The sequence below is a fragment of the Typopeltis vanoorti genome, chromosome 8 (genome assembly GCF_054136105.1).
Source record: "Typopeltis vanoorti isolate ZY-2024b chromosome 8, IOZ_Tvanoo_1.0, whole genome shotgun sequence".
NCBI classification, from domain to species: Eukaryota; Metazoa; Arthropoda; class Arachnida; order Uropygi; family Thelyphonidae; genus Typopeltis; species Typopeltis vanoorti.
Window position 1 is genome coordinate 79,582,111 of NC_143556.1, and position 25,673 is coordinate 79,607,783.

The 25,673-nt window shown below is 38.8% G+C and overlaps 1 protein-coding gene across 1 annotated transcript in view; it reads right to left on the reverse strand.

The window, feature by feature from the left end:
- Positions 1-20,178, reverse strand: part of LOC150104152 (uncharacterized) — an 84,181-nt gene extending 64,003 nt beyond the window's left edge. Inside the window, exon 1 of the mRNA XM_090397297.1 lies at positions 19,785-20,178. Within this exon, the coding sequence (XP_090253423.1) occupies positions 19,785-19,880 (96 nt within the window). The 5' untranslated portion in view covers positions 19,881-20,178. The remainder of the gene's footprint in view (positions 1-19,784) is intronic.
- Between the last annotated feature and the right edge of the window lie 5,495 nt (positions 20,179-25,673).

Consider the following 25,673-nt stretch of genomic DNA (forward strand, 5'->3'; position numbering starts at 1 on the left):
GAGATGGTTACAGGGTTGACACTGGGGAGGTCTTTCGCTTGGTTGAACAGCAGGAAGGAGTCATGACAAGGGGCCATCCCTGGAAGTTACAAAAGGAAACTGTGAGAAAGAGGGTGAGGAGTGATTTCTTTGCATGGAGGGTGGTTGAACCATGGAATGCATTGCCTGATGGAGTGGTGAGAGCGAGAACAGTCAATGCATTTAAGGAGTGGTATGATAGACTTTGTGTTTCCTAGGAGGGACTTCCCTCGATGAGTCTCGATAGACTTGTGTTTCCTAGAAAGGACCTCCCACAATGAGTCTTTTGACTCCATGGAGGCCTGAATAATAAATTAATACATACATACATCTTCAAGGCCCACCCTTCCTAATTGGGTTGTGGGGACAACAGCTGCAAGAGGAACTTCTAATGGTCACGATCCTCTGCCACCAAGCACAGGTGTTCTGGTGGGATTCCCAAACATGTCCACCCAAGGTGTTGGATATAATCTATCTAGCAAGTCCTTGGCCTCTGACCCTCTGACTTGGCAAAGAGGGCCTGCCGAGGGAGCCTCTCTTGTGGCATTCTGACCAGGTGCCCGTACCAACGTAACTGTGATCTCTCAACACGGAGAAGCAGCGGTTGAGTATTGAGGGTTTCCTGAATTGCAGAGCTTCTGACTGTCGAGTCTTGTCAGCCCCGCAACCCCTCGAAGGAACCTCATTTCAGCCACTTGGATTCGTGTCCACATTCTTTTGGTCATTATCCAACTCTCATGACCATAGGTGAGGATGGGGGGGGGGACATAGACTGTATTGAAGACAGCCAGCTTTGCCTTCTGGCTTAACTCCTGCTTCAATACTACCGAACGGCCAAGCTCCCACAATATTGCGCTTGCTAAGCCAATTTGAGTATCTAGCTCTATGTCCCATTTTCCATCATTCATGAATATGGACCCAAGGTATTTAAACTTCTCCACCTGCCTCATTAGGACTCCACTTACATGTAGAGTGCACTGGGATGGTTGTCTTGAGACCACAAATGTTTCAGTTTTGGCCACAATGATCTTCATTCCGGCATTTGCACAAACAGCTACAAACCTATCCAGGTTCCGCTGGTGGTCATATGTGGAGGAGCTAAGCAGAACTAGGTCATCTGCAAAAAGCAGACGTCCAATGCTACATCTTCCAATTCTGACACACTCACTGCCTCGGATGTGCCTATCAATCCAGTCCATAAATATTATGAAAAGGAAGGGTGACAGAACACACCCTTGGCAGAGGCCAACAGAGACTGTGAAAGGTTCAGACTTTGTGCTGTTTACCCTGACACAAAACTCTGGGCATTCATACAGGGACTTGATGGCAGCTAATAGTTGGCCATCCACTCCATACTCCTGTACTACTTGCCAAAGCTTATCTTGAGGAACCCAGTAATATGCCTTCTCCAAGTCCATAAAACATGAGTAGACATTCTTGGCATATTCCCAAGATTTCTCAAAGACTTGCCTTAAAGTGAAGATTTGGTCAGTTGTGCTTCTATAGTTCGCCCACCGATTAGAGGTCCCTAGACACTTCTGCGCATGTCAGAAAAAGGAGAATCCATTCCGATAATAGGGTAATCAATCTGTCTTCTGGGATGTGTTTGTTTATTATTACAGGTCGGAAAATTTAGCTTTTCTTTTAGAACATTGTAGTTTTTAAAGTGTAACTATTTTGCTTGTATAACAGTTGGAAAAATGGACATAGAGTATTAACAAAATTAAAAAAGGTATAGCATAAAACAAAAATTTAACTAAGTTTATTTTTAAGAAACTTTTCTATAAAATAAAAATAATTATAATGAAAAACAGAAATTTTTTCAAATGAACTTAGATATTCTAAACTTACAGTTGAGAGAACTGAGACACTTTAATATCCTAAACTGATTAATTATTTATGACTTGTTGTGACTCTTAACAAACCCATGCAAGAAAAGGTTGGAAAAAAATACCATTATCAAATCCTTTTAATCTTCATAGTCATCTGAATCGGTGTCCGAATCGCCATCACTTTCACTTAAACTGATCAGCAAGGGTTTGCATAATTCTTCAATAATTCCGTTTCTGTCCCAATACATATTTTCCAATGAGGTGACATGAAAGATATTTTCCCCAGTTTTGAACTGTAATACTTTCAGTCGCCTGTTCTGAAAGCTTAAAAAGTTTCGACATGTCAATATCCCCAGTTACGTTGCGATGGCGAATGAAACTTTTCACTTCTGCCCAAACATACTCAATAGCATTAATATCACAATGATATGGTGGTAGCCTCAAAGCTAGAAATCCATGCTCTTTGAGCATCGTGTCGAATTTAAATAGTTTAGTTGTGGGCGAGTTTTTTTTGACCAAATTAAGCAATTCAATTGAGCTTTCAGCTTCGAGAAGAATGTCTAGCACGGTTATTATTTAAAAATATAATTCCGAGATTAAAATTGAATGCATCACCAAATATATTATTTTAAATTTTCACCACAATAGCAAATGAGGACACATTTTTGAAGTAGCTTACATTGTTATAATGGTCGCAAACAAGTGGGATATTTTAAGACGCACTCCAAGCAATGATAAGTTTCAGTAATATTAGCCGTTCTTATAATTATATAGCACTGATCAGTCACATATTTCTTACCTGAATTCTCAGCTCCTTCGTAGCAAGCTATCAGAAAGAATAACACAAATGTCTTATTATACAAATTTCTCATTCGCATATATGGGGAATGAGAAATGTTATTTGCAGAGAGCCAATCCATAAGAACTTGCTTGTTATTAGACCAATTTGGAACTTTGTTTGATCGAATAGAGTGATATGAAGCGTTATCAATTATAACAACACCATTTTTAGGAAGGTTTGGAATCAGTTTTTCTTCTGCCCGCTTTTCGAAGATCGTAGAATTCATTTGCCTATGGTAATTGGCTTTGCATATAAGTTTGAATTCAGTAAAAAAACCAATTTCTCCACCCGCACACAAAATTATTATGCGTGCGATGCATTTCCTGTTTGTAGTACTCCACATTCTTCTTTAGACTGCCAACATTTTCCATAATTTAAATTACTATCAATCCAAGTTTCATCTAGATACACAATCGGTTTTTTTTCCTCCCTGAAACGTCTTATTGCTCTCAAATACTGCGTTCTAGATAAAACAATGTCACTTCGCTCCATGATAAGTTTCCTTTTATTCTGGGACTTTTTAAAACAAAATCTGATTTCATGAAGTATTTTCCTTAAAGTTTCTCTTTTCCAAAGAAAATTAATTTTTTCTTTAAGCACAGGAATCAATTTCGGAACAGTTGGCACTCTTTTCTCGACCACGTAAAAATCGTGAAAAGTTCTTATAACATCTACATCAAAATCATTCAAAGCTATGGTTTAGATGGTTTTCTTTACTCTGGTGCTTTTTTTTTTTTTTTAGGAGATTTAATAAATTTTGGCTTACCTTCACCTTTTGATTCCCTACGAATTCTTTTAACAGTCGACCCCGATACGCAGGCAATTGCACTTGCACGTGTTATGACTTGAGAAAGGGGAACAAGGAGACGATTCTTTTTCACAGAATGTCATCACATTATTCAATATTCTTTTGCAAGAGCTACTGAAACTAGTCAACAAGTTCTGTTGTTAAACAACAACAGAACTTGTTGACTGTATTGGATCCATCAGACAAATTAATAAAAAAAAAAAAAAAATCAGCTAATGCCTATTTGTTCCCGTATAGGGAGTAGGCGGGGCCATTTATGCAAAAAAGCGACAACAAAAATCAAGCTAGTACTAGTACAGCGACAGACAAGAAGCACATGATTTCACATGTTGGTGACCAATTCGTACATCCTTCATTTCTTTCTTCCCTTCAGCATGAATCAACTATTCTTGGCAAAATGCCAAGGAGAGATCTACAAACGGTGGGCAAACTATACCAGGACGAAAGCCACATTGTTCTTCCTGGAACTTTGACTCAACTATGCTCCTGCACCGTCTTTCCAAGCACCTAGCATACACTTTCCCAGGCAGGCTGAGCAGAGAGATGCCATGATAGTTACTGCAATCTTTCTGGTCTCCCTTCTCGAAGACTAGTATTATTATGCCTGTCTGCCATTGCTTTGGTGCTCGCCCAGATATCCAAGCAGCCTGACACACTTGAGTCAGCCAGAGAAAAGTCAACACTCTTGATTTAAGGCTTTTAGCATTTCGGGCCGAATTTCATCATCGCCAGCAGCCTCGCCCGATTTTAGCGATTTTATTGCTAAATGGACCTCTTCTGCTGTGAGACTAGTCATTGCCCCGATTTGCACCTCTTGGATGTCCACAACTGCTGGGCCACCCATATTAAGAAGGCTCTCAAAGTATTCCCTCCATCTATGGAGGATATCCTTCCCCGTTGTTAAAAGTGTACCATCAGAGGTCTTAATTGCCCTTGCTGTGCACGATTTCCTCCCTCGAAGGCGGCAGATGGTTTGCCAGAATACTTTGTTTGTATTTGCATAGGATGAGTCTAATCTTTCTCCAAAGGATTCCCAAGCAGCCTTCTGCTTTGCTGTCTTTACTGCCTCAGCAGCAGCTTTTCGTGCCTCAGCATACCGCAAATGCATCTCAGGTGACCTGATCCTAATCCATGTTAGGTAGGACTCCTTTTTTGCCCGGACAGTTTTTTGGACTTCTTGGTTCCACCAAGGTGTCCTTTTCTCACTGCCTGTTGCCACACCGAGCCGCTTTCTGCCACAGCATGAGAGTGCAGAGACAGTGACAGCTGTTCTGAATAGCTTCCACTCCTCCTCAACCTCTTCCTCACAGCCTCATTTTCCAATGCCTCCTATTTCACGCGGAATAGCTGCTTAGGCCTACCAGCGTTGATGGTAGCATCTGGTATCTAAAGCCGTAGAGTGCACACAACAAGGTGGTGGTCAGTTGACAGTTCTGCCCCTCTTCTCACACGAACATCCAACACTGAGGAAAATAGGTCTGCTGAGGTACAGGGATACACTAGACCTTTGTTCTAGTGTATCCCTGTACCAGGTATACTTATGGACTTCTCGGTGCTGGAAGAAGGTATTCATTATGGACAAGCTGTTAGTACAGCAGAAGTCCAATAATTTCAACCCATTCGCGTTAAGGTCAGAGGCACCATTCCTCCCAACCACACCCCTCCATGTCTGTCATCTGTTCCAACATGTGCATTGAAGTCACCCATTAGCAGGACTGATGCTATGTCTGCCACCCTGTCAAAAGCAGCATCCACTTCCTCTAGGAAGGCAGAGTATTCTGGCTCCAGATTAGGTGCATAGGCTTGCACCACAGCCAAATCATGGTTTTTCATCTGAAGCTTTAACACACATACCCATCCCCCCCAATGGGATCCACTCAGCAACACAGTCTGACAGCTGGGAACTTGTGAGTATCCCCACACCCGCCTGAGCAGACAACGTTGGGCTCATACCAGAGTAGTAGAGTTTCCACCCCATATCCAGGTCGACAGTTCCAGAGCCTCTCCTCTTGGTCGAAGAAAGCCCGACTAAGTCTAGCCAGTAGCGCTTGGCTTCCTCGACCAGTTCCAACTCCTTCCCAGTCAGAGAGAAGATGTTCCAGTTGCCTAAAGCCATAGTCTGGTGCCATTGTCATTGCCATTTCTGTCCTTTTGCAGAACCATTTCTTTGCACTTCCCCTAAACACCTCCCCAAATGGGTAGCGGGCCCATTGATGAAGTTTCCTCTAGCAGAGTGCTGAGGAGTGGTGTCTAAGGGAGACTGTAACATATTTTTCGAAAGGGTCCCTCTGCCTAAAACCCGAACGCGTCCCTTGGTAACCTGCGTGACAGACGATGAGGTAGGAATATTAATAATAATAATAATAATAATAACATCATTAGGATTTTGTCAACTTACAATGTACAGCAGGATAAAAGAGATGCACGTCTCCATTTTACTCTTAATTACCTGCAATGAATCATACTGATCTCAGACAGTGCTGTCCCAGAAAGACACACTCCTTAATGTCATTCACGCTAAAAAACAAAACTAAAAGCTATATACACCATATTTTTTGCTTTATAAGATGCACCATTGTATTGGACTCACATTTTTCATGTCAAATTTTTTGGAAAAAAATGCAACAATTTTTCATGTATTTTTTTTATTTTAAATTTTAATATATTTATTATTATTATACATGTATAAAAAATAATTCTTAAAAAATCAAATCATTAAAAATGTCTAACATATAATACAAACAAAATAATTTTTATAAATTTCATTAATTTTTACAAATTTTTATTCAACTTCACTCTCAAAATTTTCTGAACTTGATTCTTCATCAAAATCCAAGTCGTTACTGTCTTGAAATAATAAATCATCCTCTGTACCATCAAGAGAATTACTAATGCCACACTTTTGAAAAAATTTTATAATAATTTTGGGTTTCACTTCATTCCATGAATTCTTTACCCATTTGCACACCTGTAAAATTGTGGCCTTCTTTCTCCTTCCTGTAGATGTTTCCTCGAATTTGGAGAATGAATCCAATTGACCCAATTTTCTCTCATAAATCCTTTAAATGGTTTGTTTATTGAAACATCTAAAAGGTTGAAGCATGGAGGTGAGTCCTCCTGGGATTACAGCTATTTTTGTGTTCATTTTGTGAAGTTCGTTCTTAATAGTTTCGGTTTATGGCATCTAAACTGATCCCATACTAACAAAGCAGGTTTCTTATGTAAGTTGCCAGGACATCCAAACCACACTTTCTTTATCCATAACTTCATCTCTTCCTCATACATCCATCCTTTTGGATGAATATGAATTTTTTTTTTACCTTTGAAGTCAAAAGTCTTGTTCAAGGTCATCAAATGTCAGATACACTTCATCTATATTAGTTATCTGTGAAAATTCCAAATTGTCTTATTTTCTAGTATTTATGATGAATCTGTGAAACTCATTTTTATTTTCAAATTTGTCAGGCATTTTGTGATCTTTTCATTTTTGCACATGCATAAATTGTTTCTCATTATAAATCTAAAGCACCATGATAGTAACCCTGCAAAATCAATGATACATTTATTTTACTGGATTTTACATTGATTTTAATATATATATATTGTTACCAATAATTTTGCTCATTGAATAATCGTTTTTGTAGACATACAGTAAACTTTGCACGGTTAGCCTAGTGGCTGTGCGCTTCGCAACCATATGCCTGGGGAAGGAGTGTCCTAGGTTCGATTCCTGTCGGTGATGTGAGGAGCTTAAGGATCTTCCTCAGCTGGTCTTGGGATTGGACAGTAGGGTTTTTTCCCCAGTTTATCCTGGGTTTTTACATCCCGCAAAGCAGGCAAACTGGCCTTGAGAACTCAACACTACAAGACATAGGATACACCGGGGTGTAGGGCTGACTACCTTATCCTGTAAACGGTTTGAGGTCCGATGATTAATAAACCCTCGACACTGCAAGGTAAAAGAGGATAAAAGGAAGATGAGATGAAATACAGCAACTCAATCTTCTTGGATCCATTATCTAAGTTTTTAATTCATTTTCAATTTCTGACCATTTTGCCTGTTCAACAGAGATTTGCGTTTTTTTTTTTTTAGAATTTGCTTCTATTAATTGCTACTCTTGTTTCCACCAAGTTCGTACCATTTTTTTCTGTAGACGGAGGCCCAAAGTGCAACTCAGCCCTATTGCCATTCATTTTTGCATACTCAATCACATTATGCTTAATGCAATCGTATAGCTATGTCTGTGCTTCAGAGAATCCACGAGTTTTTTTTAATTTAAATAATAATAATAATGCATTGATTACTAGTTAAAATGTGACTGTTAATGATTGTGCAACTATTCAAACTGATTATGCAATAACAACAAATGATGATGCACACTGCGCATATATAAAAAACACATTGGTATATAAGATGCATTTCGTTTAAAGGATAAATCCTAATTTTCAGATAAATTTCAAGTACAAAAAAGCAAAGGATATATCGATAAGGCAAAAATACAGTGTGTGTGTGTGTGTGTGTGTGTGTGTGTGTGTGTGTGTATATCAGAGGCAAATATTCAGGGTGTGCTAGGGTGCACAGGGCTTATCCATCAAATAGCATTATCACTGATATTATATTTTTGCATTTATTCCCGTTAAAGACTCCCCTAATTATTTCCAAATTTCGAGTAATTCCTAAAAGTAAACATAATATACTAATGCTTCCTGAAGAGGACACATTTCAATGCATAAACATTGCATCACATTTGCATTAATAGCCTGAGTGTGTGTTCAAAATACATACACCTTTGAGTCATTTGACAGATGGCTGTGGGTCAATTTTTAGCGTTCTAGAAGGAGAGGCAGGGTGAGCTCTGAGACAATAGCACCTAGAGGCTGTGACTGGTTATTGTGTCAACCAATCCATTTGAATGTTGTCAATTGTCATGAATTGCTGTTCTTGTTTTCTGCGTTTCATCTGTTTTGCATGTGTAAACTGAACTGACGTGGTAGGCAAGTTTTTAACATTAAGTTTAAGGGAGATGGTAAAAGGGGGTGCTTAAGGGTCAAAGCTGTATAACTGAGAGGAGACCTCCACATAGCCTTTAAAGGAAAGCAGAGAACCGACCAGGGCTTCTGACCTAATGTCCAATCCTCACCTTCTCGTGGTGCACCCTGTTGGGTATCTACTTGGATACTGAACAGACGAGGATGGGCTGGCAATTTGGGATTTAGCAGATCAAATTGTATTCTTATTGGTTGGTACAACATGACAAAATTTCATGCCGGCTGGGGCGTCGCCCGGTTAAACAAGGCCCCCCCATTGTTTTCGCCAGGGAACCAGGGCGAACAGCGAAAAGTCAGCTACTGGAACAAATCTGAAAATAAACCCCAACTCAACATCACCAGAGTTAAAGATCGGTACTATCAATGTAAGAAGCCTCAATGGCAAAGAAATGGAGCTAGCTGAGGAATTAGATAAGTACCAGATCGACATAATAGGGGTGACTGAAACAAAAAAGACCAAAAACTGGTGAGATCTTTCTGAGCAATAAATACAAAATATTATATTCAGGCAATGACAATCAAGGAAAAGAAGGAGTAGCCATAGTATTCGACACAAAATACGAGGCTAATCTTCTTGAATGGCAGTCAGTCTCAAGTAGAGTAATGTGGGCAAATATGAGAATGGGAAACTGGACAATGAGACTTATTTGTGCCTATGGCCCCACAGAAGGTTCTACTTAGGTAGAAGTGGAGGAATTTTTTGATGCTTTAGAAAAAGCAAATGACACATTGAAAAAGGGAAAGTTGGTTCTTGTGGCAGATCTAAATAGCAGAGTAGGAAATGATTGTGAGACATACAAAAATATTTTGGGAAAATTTGGAGAAAAGAGCAAGGCTAATAATAATGGCAAATATCTGTTGGATTTCTGCTCAGGACATGGACTGGTTATTACTAACACCATGTTCCAACATAAAAATGTGCACAAATTCACATGGAGAGAAGAAGCTAGGAATAAGAAAAGTCTCATTGACTATGTTATTGTTGATAGTGATGTTTTCTCCCTGGTGCAGGACACCAGAGTGTACAGAGGATTTGAAATTGGAAGTGATCACTATTTAGTCTTGAGCAGGATAAAACTGAATTTCATATTGAAAAGAATAACACGTAAGAAAGTTTTAAAGCGAATAAAAGTTGAGAAGCTCTCAGATGTGCATTGTAGACTAAAATACAGAAAGATTATTGAAAAGAAAATGAAAGAGTTTGAGAACAGGAATCAAACCTTGGAGATTCAGTGGCAAACTCTGAAGAAAACATTGATTCTGCCAGAGAGGCATGTGGTGAGGTTGTCTGTAAGGATAAAAAAATCAGAACTCCCTGGTGGACACAGGAAGTTAAAGAGGCAGTGAAGGAAAAGAAGAAAGCATATCAAAAGTTCCTGGCAAATAAGTCAGCTTTTACTCTTACAGAATACACAGACAAATGTAAGAAAACTAAACAGTGTGTAAAACTAGCTAAACAAAAGTCATGGGAGGACTTTGGCAAGAATATAGAAAATAAATATCAAGAAGGTGGCAAAATATTCTGGAGGTTGTTGAATGGAGGAAAGAGTGCTGTAAAAGGAGTTAGAGATGATAAAGGTGACATGGAAACGGTAGAAAAAGATATCCTTGAAGTATGGAGTAATTACATTGAAAAACTGCTAAATGAAACAAGCAGTGATGACAGCACAGTGATAAAAAACACTGACCAGGCATGCAGTCAGGAATACATATCCATACTTGAAGTAGAAAAAGCCATCAAAGGCTTGAAATGTGGAAAGGCAGCAGGAGTAGATGATATTCGACCAGAAATGCTGAAATATGGTGGTATAAAAGTCTTACAGTGGCTGCACTGCATAGTTCAGAAAGCCTGGACAGAGGGACGAATTCCCGATGATTGGAGTAGAGGTCTCATAGTTCCCATATATAAAAAAGGGAAATAAAACTGAATGTGAGAATTACAGAGGTATTTCCCTACTGAGTGTTCCTGGCAAGATCTATGCAAGTATACCTGAGAAACGGTTGAGAAGAATTGTGGAAGAAAAGCTTGGTGAAGAACAAGCTGGATTCAGGCCAAATAGAGGCTGTCAGGATCAGATCTTCACTTTATGACAAATAGTCGAGAAAGCATGGAAATATAACAGAGATCTGTATTTAAGTTTTGTCGATTTGGAAAAGGCATATGACAAGGTGCCAAGAGAGAAGCTATTCAATACGCTGCAGTTATATGGTGTCAATGGGGCATTATATCAAGCAATACTTAGTCTTTATTTGAGTTGTAAGTCAACAGTTAGAATTGAAGGAAGTACAGGAAGATGGTTTAATGTTAAATCTGGTGTGAGACAAGGATGTACATTATCCCCTCTGTTATTCATTATCTATATGGATCACATTATGAAGGAAAGTGGTATTAAACCTGATATCAAAATTGGAAATGTTAATGTCAGCTCCTTGCTTTATGCGGATGATGTTATACTTCTAAATAAATCCGCTACAAGTCTACAAGATTCTCTGACTGAATTCAATTGCTGTTGTAATAGATATGGTATTAAGGTCAGCAATAAAAAGACAAAGACTATGAAAATAGGCAGAATCATTGAAAATATCAACTGTGTTGTGAATGAAGAACTTGTGGAACAAGTAAAACATTTCAGCTACTTAGGCACGATTTTTACTTAAGATGGTAAATTAAATATAGAAATAGACTACAGAATCAGCAAAGCTGGTATGGTGGGAAGTCAATTGAATAAATTCATATGGAATAAGAGAGAAATTAGTCGGAACACTAAATTAGATGTATACAAGACAGTGTTCAAACCAGTTTTAACTTATGGATCTGAGAGCTGGGTCAGAAGTAAAACACTTGACCAAAGACTAGAGACAGCAGATATGAGAGTCCTGAGAAAGATTAGAGGCATGAAGAGATGACATCAATGGCAATATCATATTAAAAATGAGGATATTAGGAAAGAACTTGACATTGTCAGCTTCCAGGAATGCGTTAGCAGAGCTAATCTCAGGTGGTATGGTCACTTAAATAGAATGGGAGAGGAAAGATTAGCAAAACAAGTGTTCTCTGCCAGGTTGGCAGGAAAACGACCCAGAGGAAGACCAAGATATAGGTGGATTGATACGGTACAAAGTGCCTTAGACGATAGAAATATAAGATCTGATAATGTTGGAGTCTTGACAAGTAACAGACTGATTTGGAGGAAAATTGTAGATAGGAAGTTAGTAATGATGTAATTTTTTCATATAGTACTGTCATATCCTGTACAACCCTTGAGGGTACATGGCAGGAATTTGATGATGATGATGATGATTATTCCTGACACCTCCAAGGAGTCCGAGGACTCATCGCGGGAGGACACCTACAACTGTCTCAACCACTACACCGAACCTCTACTACGTATCGTCTCCATCAACGCCATCTACTGCCCATTTCCACCACCACCACCACAACTGGTATTCTATGTCTGTAAATTGCGTGTGTTCTGAAGGGCCGATTTGTCTGTATGCGGGATGAAAAACCCGAGTTTCCGGGAGAAAAAACCATGCTACCTCCGTATAAGATCGGCTAACTCACCTGTTTTAAGGCTTCTGTTGATTCTAGGAACAACCTCTCTGACTTGTAGAAGCTTCTGTGCATAACTTTTGTTTCTTTCCAATTGATCCTGTGTGCAGGGGTATCCAAAGTATGGTCTGTCAGACCCGACTTGCCATAGTGAAAGTGTCGGATGTATTTTTTGTGTTCACTAAGGCGGATGTCCACAGTTCTTCCTGTCTGTCCATAGTAGGCTTGATGACAAGAACAGGGCACTTCATAGACTCCTGGATGTGATAAAGGAGTGCATTTGTCCTTAGGTGAACGGATGAGAGTTGCTAATTTTACATAAGGTTTGAATACTGTGCATAGTTGGTGTTTGTTAAGCACCCTAGATATCTTTTCAGATGTGCCTTTAATGTATGGGATGGTGATAGTTTTGTTGTAGTCTTTTGTGGTAGATAGAGGGGATTTCTGGGTAGCATTTAGTATGTTATCTATCTTATGGGGATTATAACCATTGGTTAAGAAGGTATGATGTAGGTGAGAAAGTTCAGCAGTGAGAGCAATGTCATTGGAACAGATTGCTCTAGCTCTATCGGTTAATGTTTTTAAGATACCATATTGTTGAGAAGGGTGATGGTGTGATTGTTTGTGCAAGTATCTCCCTGTATGTGTGGGTTTTCTATAAACTGAAAATGATAAGGAACCTTCTGGAAGACGTGTGATCAGTGTGTCCAGGAAGGGCAGGCAGTCATTGGCTTCTAGTTCCATTGTAGAGTGGATTTTAGGGTGCTGGCTATTTAGATGCACTAAAAATGTATTCAATGTGTCTGGGCCATGTGGCCAAATAGCAAACACATCATCAACATAGTGTAGCCAGAGAATAGGTTTGAGAGTGGCTGTGTTGATGGCCAATTTTTCCAGATATTCTATGCAGAAGTTGGTTAAGGGGGGGAAGGGGGGGGACCCATAGCTGTCACATCTAATTGTTTGTATATTTTCCCTTTCTATGTAAAATAACCTGCCTGTACTGTGAATTTAAATAGCTGAAATATATCTGGGGGAAATTGTGAATTTAGTAAGTTAAGTGTTTCAATCAGTGGTACATTAGAGAATAATGAGGTGATATCAAAACTCACCATTAGGTCTGAACTAGTTAAGGTGTGGTTTTCTAAAATACTTTTTTAGGTGGTAGAATTTTTAACAAAAGAGGGAGAATTGTTTGTGTAAGTGGTTAGTAATTTGGCTTAATGTTTAGCTAGTTTATATGTAGGACTGTTTATAATATCTACAATAGGATGCAAAAGTGTACCTTGTTTGTGTATTTTAGGAGCACTATATATTCTGGGTGTTTTACCCTTGCACATTTAAAACACCCAGAATATATGGTGCTCCTAAAATACACAAACAAGGTACACCTTTGTGTACCTTGTTTGTGTTATTACAACATGTCTGATGAACACATAAGCCTATCCATGCATATAATTAAGGGAGGTATTAAATAATATGAGCTTGAAAACTATTATTATTGTATATAGGCATGCCCAGGGAGTTAGGGACTCAATGAAGGAGAATTCTGAAAGGTTTAATTCCTTGGTACTATTATCTCTCTCTTTAAAACATTCAGTAAACAATGTGTCAACAATATCCAGTGTCAACTAATTCCATTCACTCACTCACTCACTGCCCCACATGCCTGGAGAAGTACATAGATTCTCACATTCTTTCTGATCCTGAATTCCCCCCCCCCTCAAACACACACCTCCCAAATACTGTACTACAAATTTCTCCTGTATCTGTACCACTTACCAACTGTATGTTTCTATTATATCTCCTCCTAATTCTCAAATTCTGAAGGCCACACTTCTTTAGCATATGCAAAGTTCTCAGCCTCCATAGTGCAATTAAAGGAACAATGGGACATCATACCCTTTGATTGAAAAGACCTAACTTTGATTCTCATCATGATGAGAGGAATCTTCATATGGACTTTTTTTTAACTAAAGATGAGTTAGTCAATCTCATATGAAGGTAGCAAGGTCCCACATACAGGCAAATTGGTCAACAGGATATACACACAATTCACAGACAAAAAATACTATTCGTGGTGAAGGGCAGTAGATGGTATTGTGTGTGTTGATGGTAGTAGTGTTGTAGTCTGTAGTTGAAGGATTAAGTAAAAGAGACCGAGTTGTTGTGCAGTGGAGTAGTGTACCCTCAAAGGATGAGTACAAGGACTTAGCTAGTCTGGACCTGTTTGTTTTCTCATCACTATGGAATCCAGATGTGATTTTATCAAGGTCTTGTAAAGTGGGAGAATAACTTCCTCATTTCTAAGTTAGTGTTCTGATCAAACACTACAGATATCTGATATGACATCTTAACCCACCCTGGCAACATGGCCTCTAATTCACTATACACCATTACCCTCATATCTCTAGTTTCATCAGTCACTTGCAGAAAATTCCCATTAATATAATATTCAGTCTACAATGCTTTTAGCCCAAAATGCACACCAATGCACTTAGCAACATTAAACTGACATTAAGAAAAACACCTGTTCAAAATAAACCTATTCAAGAAAGCCTACAAAGATTCTGTATCAAAAATGTCTCTTATAATTCAATCCAACTTTACATCATTTGCATATCCCCCTCCCAGACCATCCCCAATGTCACTAATATACAAGCATAGTTAAAAAAAGAATGCTGTGACACAACATTAGTCATCCTCATGATCTTAGATTCAGCTTCTCCGTATACCACTTTTTGATACCTCTCAAATAGCCATGCTCCAAACCATGCATAAGCCTATTTTTTATTATTATTATTATTATTATTATTCAGGGCTCATTGGAGTCAAAAAACTCAAGCAGGAGGTCCCTCCTAGGAAACACAAAGTCTATCATACCACTGCTTAAACTCATTGACTGTACTCACTCTCACCACTCTATCAGGCAATGAATTCCATGGTTCAACCACCCTCCATGCAAAGAAACCACTCCTCACCCTCTTGCTCACAGTTTCCTTTCGTAACTTCCAGGGATGGCCCCTTGTCATCACTCCTTCCTGCTGTTCAACCAAGCAAAAGAACTCCCCAGTGTCAACCCTGTAACCACCTCAACAGTTTAAAAGTCTCAATCATATCACCTCTCCTTCTTCTATCCACCAAACTCTGCAGTCCACACATTCCCTCAGCTGATCCTCATAACTAGCATTGTACAATCCTGAAACCATCTTTGTTATCTGCCTTTGTACCCTTTCCACAGTTAATTTATCCCCTTTAAATCCTGGGTACCAAATCGGAGAACAATAGTCCAAGTGTAGTCTGATCAGAGTCTTATACAATGGAATGATAACTCTTATCTCTGCAGGTCAGTGTCCTTCTCATTATTGCAGCAATCCTCTGTGTTACCTTCACCACCTTTACAATATGTCCCCTAAATTTCAGGTTTCTATCAATTATCAACCCTAGATCTCTCGTCTCTCCCTACTTCCTCCAGTATAGCTCCTCCCTAGAGTATGCAGCGTCCCGTCGATGTGTCCTAAACCTCAAGACTTTACATTTTACTGCATTAAACCAACACCCCAATTCATTTGCCGATCTGTCTAGCTTATTCAAATCCTCTTGCAGGGCTACCACATCTGCACTATTACTAATAACCCTTTCCAGCTTCACATCATCTGCAAACAACTGAATATCTCCCTGCAATCCACTGATAATGTCATTGATATAAAGGTTAAGCAATATAGGACTGAGCCTGTGGGACCCAACTTGTAACCCTCTGCCTCCTTGAAACTGTACCACTGTACACATCTCACTGATACCTATCGGACAGCCAATCCTGAATCCAGTTGACCAACCTGACATCCAGACCGATGTGCTGCAACTTAAATATCAGCTAATCATGTGGCACTCTGTCAAATGCCTTTGCTAAGTCTAAGAAAATGGCAGTATATGTCTTTCCCTCATCTACTGCTCTTGTAACTTATTATTATTCAAATATTATTATTATGTAACTTTATTATAAAAGGCTAGCATATTGCTAAAACAAGAGCGCTCCTTCACAAATCCATGCTGACTCTCACAGATAACATTACACTCCTCTGTCCAATGCTGTATATGGTCCCTCACTAATTTCTCCAAGATCTTAACAACTACTCATGACACACAAACTGGCCTATAATTAGACACTTCCAGTCAGCTACTGCCCTTATGCAATGGCACTATCTTACCTTCCTTCCATTCTCTGGGCACCTTTCCCGCAGCCAGACTTTCATTGAAAAGCCAGGTCAAAGGCTCTGTCAGTTCTTCAGCACATTCTCTCAAAACTTGTGGTGAAATACCATCCAGTTACCCTGCTTTACTGATATCCAGAGTAATCAGTATTTGGAACACACTCTCCTCCTGCACCTCTAAACCTCGAACCTACCCAATTCCTCTAGTATTAAAATTTACTCCTCCAGGATGAAATACTCTAATTGTGTTCATTGAACAATTCCACTCTATTCCCATTGTCATTCTTTCACAGTCATTTCTCCTCCTACTGGCCAGATTGCTAAAAAATTCCCTAGGATTTTCTTTGAATCTTAGGCCAATCTCTTCTCATATTCCAGTTTCACCTTCCTTACCATACTAGTCACTCTCCTGGCCTGTGTCTTATATTTTTCATGCATATTCTCTTCCCTGTCTCCTTATATCTCTTCCATAGCCACTTTTTCGCATGCAGCTCCTATTTAATATTGTTTGTCATCCACTTTACTCCAAATTGTGTCCTCTTCTTCACACGTGGAATACAGCTTACTATTGCTGCTAACAAATATTCCTTCACAATTTCCCAAGAACTAATGATATCCCGTCCTTCCAATTCTTCCCTCCATAAAACTTCCCCAAGTTGACGTCCAAGACTATTATAATTACTTGCCTTATAATTCCACATACGTTCCTGTCTCTTTGATACTCCTGCATGTCTATTCATCTTCCAAGTCAAAACCATATGGTCACTTTCTCAGGTGGAAGAGATGTCATCTCAGCTATTATCAACTCTTTTGATGCTATGAACCAAATCCAAAACTCTTGAACCTCTTGTTCCCTGTATTACATGTTACCTAAGACATTTGTCCCTCAAAAATTCTAGAAATTCCATTCCCTTATTGCTACATGCATCTTCCTCTCCCAAATTTATACTGCTGTAGTTTTGTATACCTATCCTTTTGGGTTTGTATACTACCTTCCTGTGTGGAATTTTATCAAATGTAGCAAAATCTAAAATAATCATTGTCTCCATTCCCTTCATTCAATTTCACTACCACTTTATTATAAAACATAAAGAGACCGATAAACAAGACTACCTTTAGCTGGAAGGTAATAAAAGACCCAGCACTGGATGTAATTTGTCAGCAGCCTTTATTTCTCTCTTCTTACATGCATCCCCTACCATAAATGAAATCACCCATAATGACTGCTTTTCCTTCCACAAGGTTAATTTTCCTGTGCAGTTCCAATTCCTCTTCAGTTGACCCCTAGTAGGAGAACTTAACAGCATGCATTCTGTCCTGCGAACTTCTACTTTGCAGCAAACAACCTCAAACCTTTTGGTGGAATTACTCATGCTATCTATCATTCCTAATCTAGACTTGTTATTAGTTGCAGTTCATCTATAATGATAAGTAACCCCTTTATTATTCTGTATGTCTTCCCTGATACACTGTACCTATTGCAGTCTATTACTCTGGTAACAAGCTCTTACCAATTTATGTCTCAATCATATCTCCTCACCTTCTCCTTTTCACAAGGCATTGCAAATGTACTTTCTGTGGCACACTGCTTAGGATAACTGTCCCTAAAGAAGTCAAGAAATTCATTCTTCTCATTCCAGTCGATGTTACCATGATTTGTCATCCATAATGATGATCACCCTTCCCTTCCTCACTAAGCCATTTTACCTACCTTTGTCTCCACCCTCCACATGGCCTATAGCAACATTTGATTAAATATCTCATCCTATCAACCTTATCTCACACCATGCTGCTTCAAACCATTACTGCAATCACCAAATTGCAGTTGTTACTGCAACTTGTATCTCAACATTGTGCAGATAATTCCACTGTTATTGTCAGCAGTGCTCCCCCTCCCTTCTTATCCTCATGAAAAATATCATACCCTTCCATTTCAATCCCTTTTAGGATATCATTTTCACCTAATCATACATCACTTATTCCAACTATTTTCATTTGAATAAACTTAATAAATGCAACAATTTCATCTCCCTTATTTCTGATACTCCTGGCATTTGTAAATAAGCAGGGCAATCATGTTTACAACTAGTCTTACCCAAGCCATCCTCTCATCAGTGACTTTTCAACACCTGCTCACCTTTACCCTGAATATCTTCCCAAGCATCCCATTGCTAGGCTGAGCATTCCCATGCATACATGCATTCATTGCTACTTCCAAAATCCAGCCTCCTGTTCTCATATTCTATCTCTTGCACTCCTCTCCATTCACAAAACATTTCACCTCACCTGTTCTACTCTTTCACATTATCTCTCACTTCCTCTTATCCCTTAAGTACATCACTCATTACACTTCCAACAGTCTCCAGTTGATTCATACCAAATCTTTATTAGTTGATTCATACTGAATCATTATTAGATTCAATTATGAATTAATTCATAGTTCATCATTGTTACTTGGGCAACAACTACTCTTCCTAATCGCACTGTTGGCATTCCTTCTCCTCAATAACTTCCTGATATTCATCTTCACATTTCTCTGTGTCCAACAAAATCATTCAATTCTACTATGAGAAACTGATATTTTTACTTCTCATATGCAAAGCATGAATTCACCCTGTTCATCCTCTCTCCTGGAAAACAAATCTTGTGTACCCTTCTCCACCAAATCTTTAATAATAGAATCTCCAGCCAGTGCTACTCTTGAGTCATTTGCCACCTATCAGAATAACAGGGCTGAGCATTCCCTGTTATTCTGAGGTGTTATTCTGATGATTCTATCAACTTACACCCATAGGTGGCACAGAATGTTTTTATTGTTATGACGATTATTTTGAAGTTTTAAATGTAAATTTCATTCATGAAAAATTAACTTGGTATGCATTTAGTACCATGAGTGGCTAAGGGGTTTTTAACCCAGAAATCCTGCTCTAAAAACTAACATAGTGCCTTTCTTTCAAGTTATTACAGGCCTCCAATATTCTCCGATCGTGAAACGGAAACCCATCTATCACCTACAGAGTGGTCGAAGTGTCTGTTATTAATGTAAGAGATTTCAAAATGAAAGACGTGACAAAGATATCTCTTTGACTAATAAAAATTGCAACTAATATGTATGAGTTAACTTGCCATGAGTTTTCAGTATCTATATATGAATACATTTCCAATTCCGTCGAAATCCAGCATATTTCATTTGGCTATAAACAAGAAGGTATACATAATGTTTATTCTTTTGTGTTTTCATCGTTAGTATTATTTATACGCAGTTTGCTTGCGCAGTTGATTGATTATTTGATTGAAAACTTTCTAAAACATATATTTGATTCAAGTAATAACAAAGATTTAAGAAAGCATCAATAATAAATCATTTTCGGTTGCACGATAACTCTCTTTATAACTCTTAAATACCTTCATTTTCCACAAGAGTATTCTAAACAAATTATGTTGAATTCCAGTAAAACAAATCCAGACCTACCACACCATATATTGCTATGTAGTAACTCCCGTATTTAACACTTGTCCACCACCTGTTTAAAAGAAACGGTACACAGCAGCGATTTAAAATTGGCATAATTCCTGTTTCGAGTTATTTTCCTAGATAAAATCTGCTAAATGCAATCTACACACACATAATCCGTAGCAGAATAGATTTGATGGCCACTATAATAGTCACTACAGTATCTGTTATCCGTCCTTGAGACGAGGAGCTAATTACTTTTCAAAAACTAATTTATATCCTCATATAATTTTAACTTAAAATAAGGTATACGTTGAGTCAACTCGCTGACTAGTAACGCTTGTGATCAGTGATTCTAAGAAACTGCATAGAGACATCCTCATTCAACCCGCATAAAGCTACTATTATTACAGCAAAAGCATTTCAACGCCCAAGGTCTCGAGCAAAATAGATTTACAATATCTAATATGCTGTACCTACGGCTATGAAATGGCCGTGAATTACGTTACAGTTGAATGCGAAAAATAAAAAAAGCACCAAAAAAAATCATAGGCAAGATGATTTTAATATTCAGAAACTCGAATATTTTGTATCATAAAAAATATTCAAATAAAAATGCAAGAAAAATATTCAACAATATTATTAAAAATGAATGAAATAAAATGAAGTTCAAATAAGTATTTTCCCCAATACGCTGAGGGAGAAGCAGACTTGTTGGTCGAATTTTCTACTGAGCATTTCATCTAAACACTTAAAAAAAAAAAAAAATTCCTGTTAAAAAAACTAAATTTTTCGTTTAAGTTAAGGGATGTTATATCCCATATTGTTTCTTAGCCGAATAAGAAACTCAAAGAGTTTCATGCCGAATATAGAAACTATATAAAGTTCGGCGATTCCAGGCATAAGCAAATACCTGGATAGTGCAGCAACTGACCCTAGAAGGTAGTGCAAGCTGAGGCAACTCATGTAAAAGGTAGAGCAAGATCCGATCACTAGTCTTGATATTTACCCATATCCCTTAACTTAAATAAGTTCATGTGGCCGAATTGAAGCCTTTGGCTCTTCATTATAATTAAAACTTTAATAGGACACCTCTTGGCAGTTCTCATTAAAGGGATGTAAGTTCTGTTCGCTACAAACTTGGTATTAACATGGTCTACCTACTCACTGATGAGACCTCAAAAAAGGTCGAAACCGGTCTGGGTAGTGACCTTCTCTCATAATGTTGAACAATAATACAGCTCCTAGGAGTTAAGTTCACATTATGGGTAAATATCAAGAGTAGTGATCGGAGCTGCCCCACCTTTTACATGAGTTGCCTCAGCTTGCACTACCTTCAAGGGTCAGTTGCTGAACTATCCAGGTATTTGCTTACGCTTGGAATCGCCGAACTTTATATAGTTTCTATATTCGGCATGAAACTCTTTGAGTTTCTTATTCGGCTAAGAAACAATATGGATATAATATCCCTTAACTTAAATAAGTTCATGTCGCCGAATTGAAGCCTTTGGCTGTTCATTATAATTAAATTTTTCGCGTTTGTTTCTTTAACTGATATGTACCATAATTAGGGATCCCAGATACATTGGAAAAAAATACGGGACACTTATGACTGAGGGTGAAAGTTTAATATGCGTATCCATCGCATATGCCAGTCTTACAAAATGATTCTAACTTTCCAAGTGTGTGCGTGGTAAGGTTTACTATGTACACACTTTAAGTATAAGTAAACAAATAGTAAATCCAATTGTTAGGCTACATATTTTCATTAAGCCACTTTAAGTTGCCTTCAAATGGTTTTTTACTTACTATTATAGATACAAAATAGATTGATAATACAGTAAAAAAAGAAAACGACCGTTGTTCCCATAATAATAGATGCTTTTGGCACCATCCCTAAAACATTGAAAAAACATCTAGACGCACTCGAGTTAGACAGATTAAAAATCGGGCAGCTGCAAAAGGCCGCTTTGTTCGACACAGCATTCATATTCAGAAAGTATTTCCACAACTCATAAGTCCTTGGGTATATGTATATGATATACATATATCATATGATAGAGATGTAGCAAAGTCTACAGCCGACTTAACGAAAACTCTTTTGAGATGATATGTTGAATATTAGAGATTGTTACATGACATCGTAGGAGGACACACACAGCACACCGTCTCCCCTATTTATTACTATTACTATTATTATTACGGGCAACTCAAGGGAGTCATTAGACTCATCGAGGAAGGCCCCAAATCATATTCATCACAACTATCTGACATTCATACAGTATCTATCATACCTCGCCTTAAACTCATTCACCGTCACAGCATCCACCACAGACTCAGGGAGCGCATTCCACTCATTCACCACTCTAAAAGTAAAGAACCCAGCTCTAACACCTTTACTAACCACACTTTTGCCCAGTTTCCATGGATGTCCCCTAGTCCTCCCACAACCAGCCCTGTTCTCAAAAATATCTTCTGAATTAATTTTATAGAAACCCTTCAGTAATTTGAATGTCTCAATCATATCTCCCCTCCTCCGCCTATCAACCAATTTTTGCAACCCACAAATCCTCAACCTGTTCTCATACGGTTCATTCCACAGACCTGCTATCATCTTGGTCACTCGCCTCTGGATCCTCTCCACCTCCTCCCCATCAAGAAGAAACCTAGGTGACCAAATCTGAGCACAGTAGTCTAGATGGGGTCTTATCAAGGCTCGATAGAGAGGAACAATAACCTGCTTGTCTCTGCTTGTCAACGTATTCTTCAGCAACCAAGTGATTTGATGAGCTATTTTGGTCACTTTTGCAATGTGTCCCCTAAATTTCAATTCCTTATCCACCAACACTCCTAAATCTCGTGCCTCATCAATTTCCTGGAGCAGGGTTCCACCAATGCAGTAAACTGCCGCCAATCTTTTCATCCCAAATGCATAACCTTACATTTTGCCACATTAAACTGACATCCATTCTCCTTAGCCCAGACCTCCAATCTATCCAAATCATCCTGCAAAATTTTGACGTCATCTGCATTCACTATTGCCCTACCCAACTTCGCATCATCCGCAAACAAATGTACTGTTCCTCTCAGATCATTTCCTATATCATTTATGAACAAATTAAACAGCAGTGGTCCAAGAACAGATCCTTGTGGCACACCACTAGTCATAGGCCGTCTTGTGGACTCTACTCCCGAGTAAACCACTCTCTGATATCTCTCCATCAACCACCCTCCTATCCATCTAACCAAACTTATGTCCATTCCCATATGCTGCAATTTACTGATTAGAATTCCATGTGAAATCCTGTCAAAGGCCTTGGCAAGGTCCAGTAGAATCACCGTAAACCCATTACCCTTATCCAGTTCAGCCGTCACTGTGTTATAATACGTGAGCAAGTTACTGAGGCATGACCTACCCTTCAAAAAACCATGCTGTCCCCGATACAGTATCCCATTTTCTTCTATCCAATCTTGTATTTTCCTCTTGACTATTTTCTCTAAGACCTTGACAATGATTCCTGATATGCTAATCGGTCGGTAATTTACAACAGCAGTCTTGGAACCACCTTTATGCAGTGGAACTATTTACCCCTCTTTCCACCCGCTCGGGACTAACCCAGACCCGAGACTCAAATTAAACAAAATGGTCAAGGGTACTGACAATTCTTTAGCTGCTTCTCGTACAACACGAGCTGGTATACCATCCAATCCCACAGATGTATTGACATTGAGGTTATGCAATAGACTACTCACCTCCACTTCATTAACCACAATTCCCGTATAATCTACTCGTTTATTCGTTTCTGCAATGTCACCACCTGGATGATATACTTTTGCAAAGTGCTCACTCAGTAACTCAACTATCTCAACTGATTCAGTTACCTCCCTACCATCGGCATTCTTTAAAATCAATCTGCCATGTACATTTTTTCTTTTACTTGCTACATATCTAAAAACTGTTTAGGATTCTCTTTAGCCTGCATGGCCAATGTTCTTTCGTAATCCTTTTTTGCTTTTCTTACGCACTCGTCACCCTTCTGGCCTACGCTTTATACCGTTCATGTGCCTGCCGGTCACCCTTCTCCTTAAATTCCCTCCATAGTTGTTTCTTTTTTTGCAACTCAAGTTTAATGGTGTTATTCGTCCATTTAACCCCTACTTGATTTATTATTCGGACTCTAGGTATACAGTCAGCCATTGCTTCATGCAAGCACTTCTTAACTACCTCCCATGCACTATCAACTTCTAGTCCTTGTAGTTGTACATGCCATGGCACTGAACCAATCAAACTCCTAAGCTTGTCATACTTTCCCGCCCGATAATTCCACATGTACCCTGTCTTAATTGAAAATTCTACACCTTTAGCCACCTCCCAAGTTAAGACCCTATGATCACTCTCACCGATTCGTGGCAATGTGGTCATATTTGTTACAGCCAAATCCTCAGATGTAATTACTAGGTCAAGCACTCTCTGACCCCTAGTATTTTCCATTACATGCTGTCGCAGATAGTTATCCCTTAATAACCGCATAAAATCCAGTTCCTTCCTCCCGTGTGTCCTCTCCTCACTCCAATCAATGCGACCATAGTTGAAATCTCCCATAATAATCACCCTCCTTCCACCCATTTCTTCTATTTGCTTGTGCATACTGTCACCACCATCTTTTCCATCACCTGGTCTATAGCAGCACCCAATTGTATATTTAGTTCTGCTAGCCACAATCTCACACCAAATGGCCTCAAATGTGCTCTTTTCTCTATCCTGCAATTCAACTTCTATTCTCCTTGGCTGGAGCTCATCAGCTATCATCAACAATAATCCTCCCCCCATTTTATTCTCTCTGTCATTCCTGAACACACTATACCCATCACATTCAATCCCACTAGATATATCATCTACAGTCAGCCATGTTTCACTAATACCTATAACCTGTGGTCTGGAAGTGCCAACCATGGCCAAAAACTCTTCCTTCTTGTTCCTAATACTCCTAGTATTAGTGTACATGAATTTAAGACCCCCATTAGCCCCAACCCTACCTTGATGTCTTATATTAACTATCCCACTCTGATTTGTTGTCCTTATTTGCTCTGGCATATTATATTCATTCTTACATTCAACTGCCTCCATAAGGACTCTATCTCTACCCCCCCCCCTAACAAATCTAGTTTTCCCTGAATTTGCACATCCACTACATTCAGCAACACTTTCTCAAGTCTTCTTACACCGTAACCATTCAAATGCAAGCCATCCATCTTGTATAGATCCTTTCGCCCATCAAACTCACTCCACACATCCACAAATTCCACACCACTCGTCATACATAACCCACGCATAAAGTCATTTGCAATTATAACCCTCCTTTTAAACATTTCACTGTCATACCGTGGCAAAAGACTAATCATTCTAACTCTCTCACTCTTTTCTTTTGCTACCTCAAACAATTCATTCAGGTCTTCTATCATTTCCATTTTATCTCCTTTCAAATCATTCGTACCTGCCACAACAATCATTTCTTTCACCCTTTCCTTTTGCTCTCTAATAGACGCAGTTACGTCCTTTATGGTCGCACCAGGTGGGTACGATTTTGTCAAATCCTCTACTAACACATCTCGTACTAACGAGTCTCCATACAGCACTCTATCCTTCATTTTGTTCATGTTCACATTCATACGTCTATTTTTCCTGTCATACCTTTTATTATTGCTTGGTTCATTCAGTCTACTTTTGTTCATGCACTCTAGCTGCTGTTTTGCTCTTTCTATCGCACTATTCAACAACGCGATCTCACTCAATGCATCTATCTCATCTTATTTGTTCTCTGAGAAACCATTTATACTATCATTCACACTTTCTACATTCACACTCTCACAATTTTCATGTACAACCTTGCCGTTTCTTGTCATATC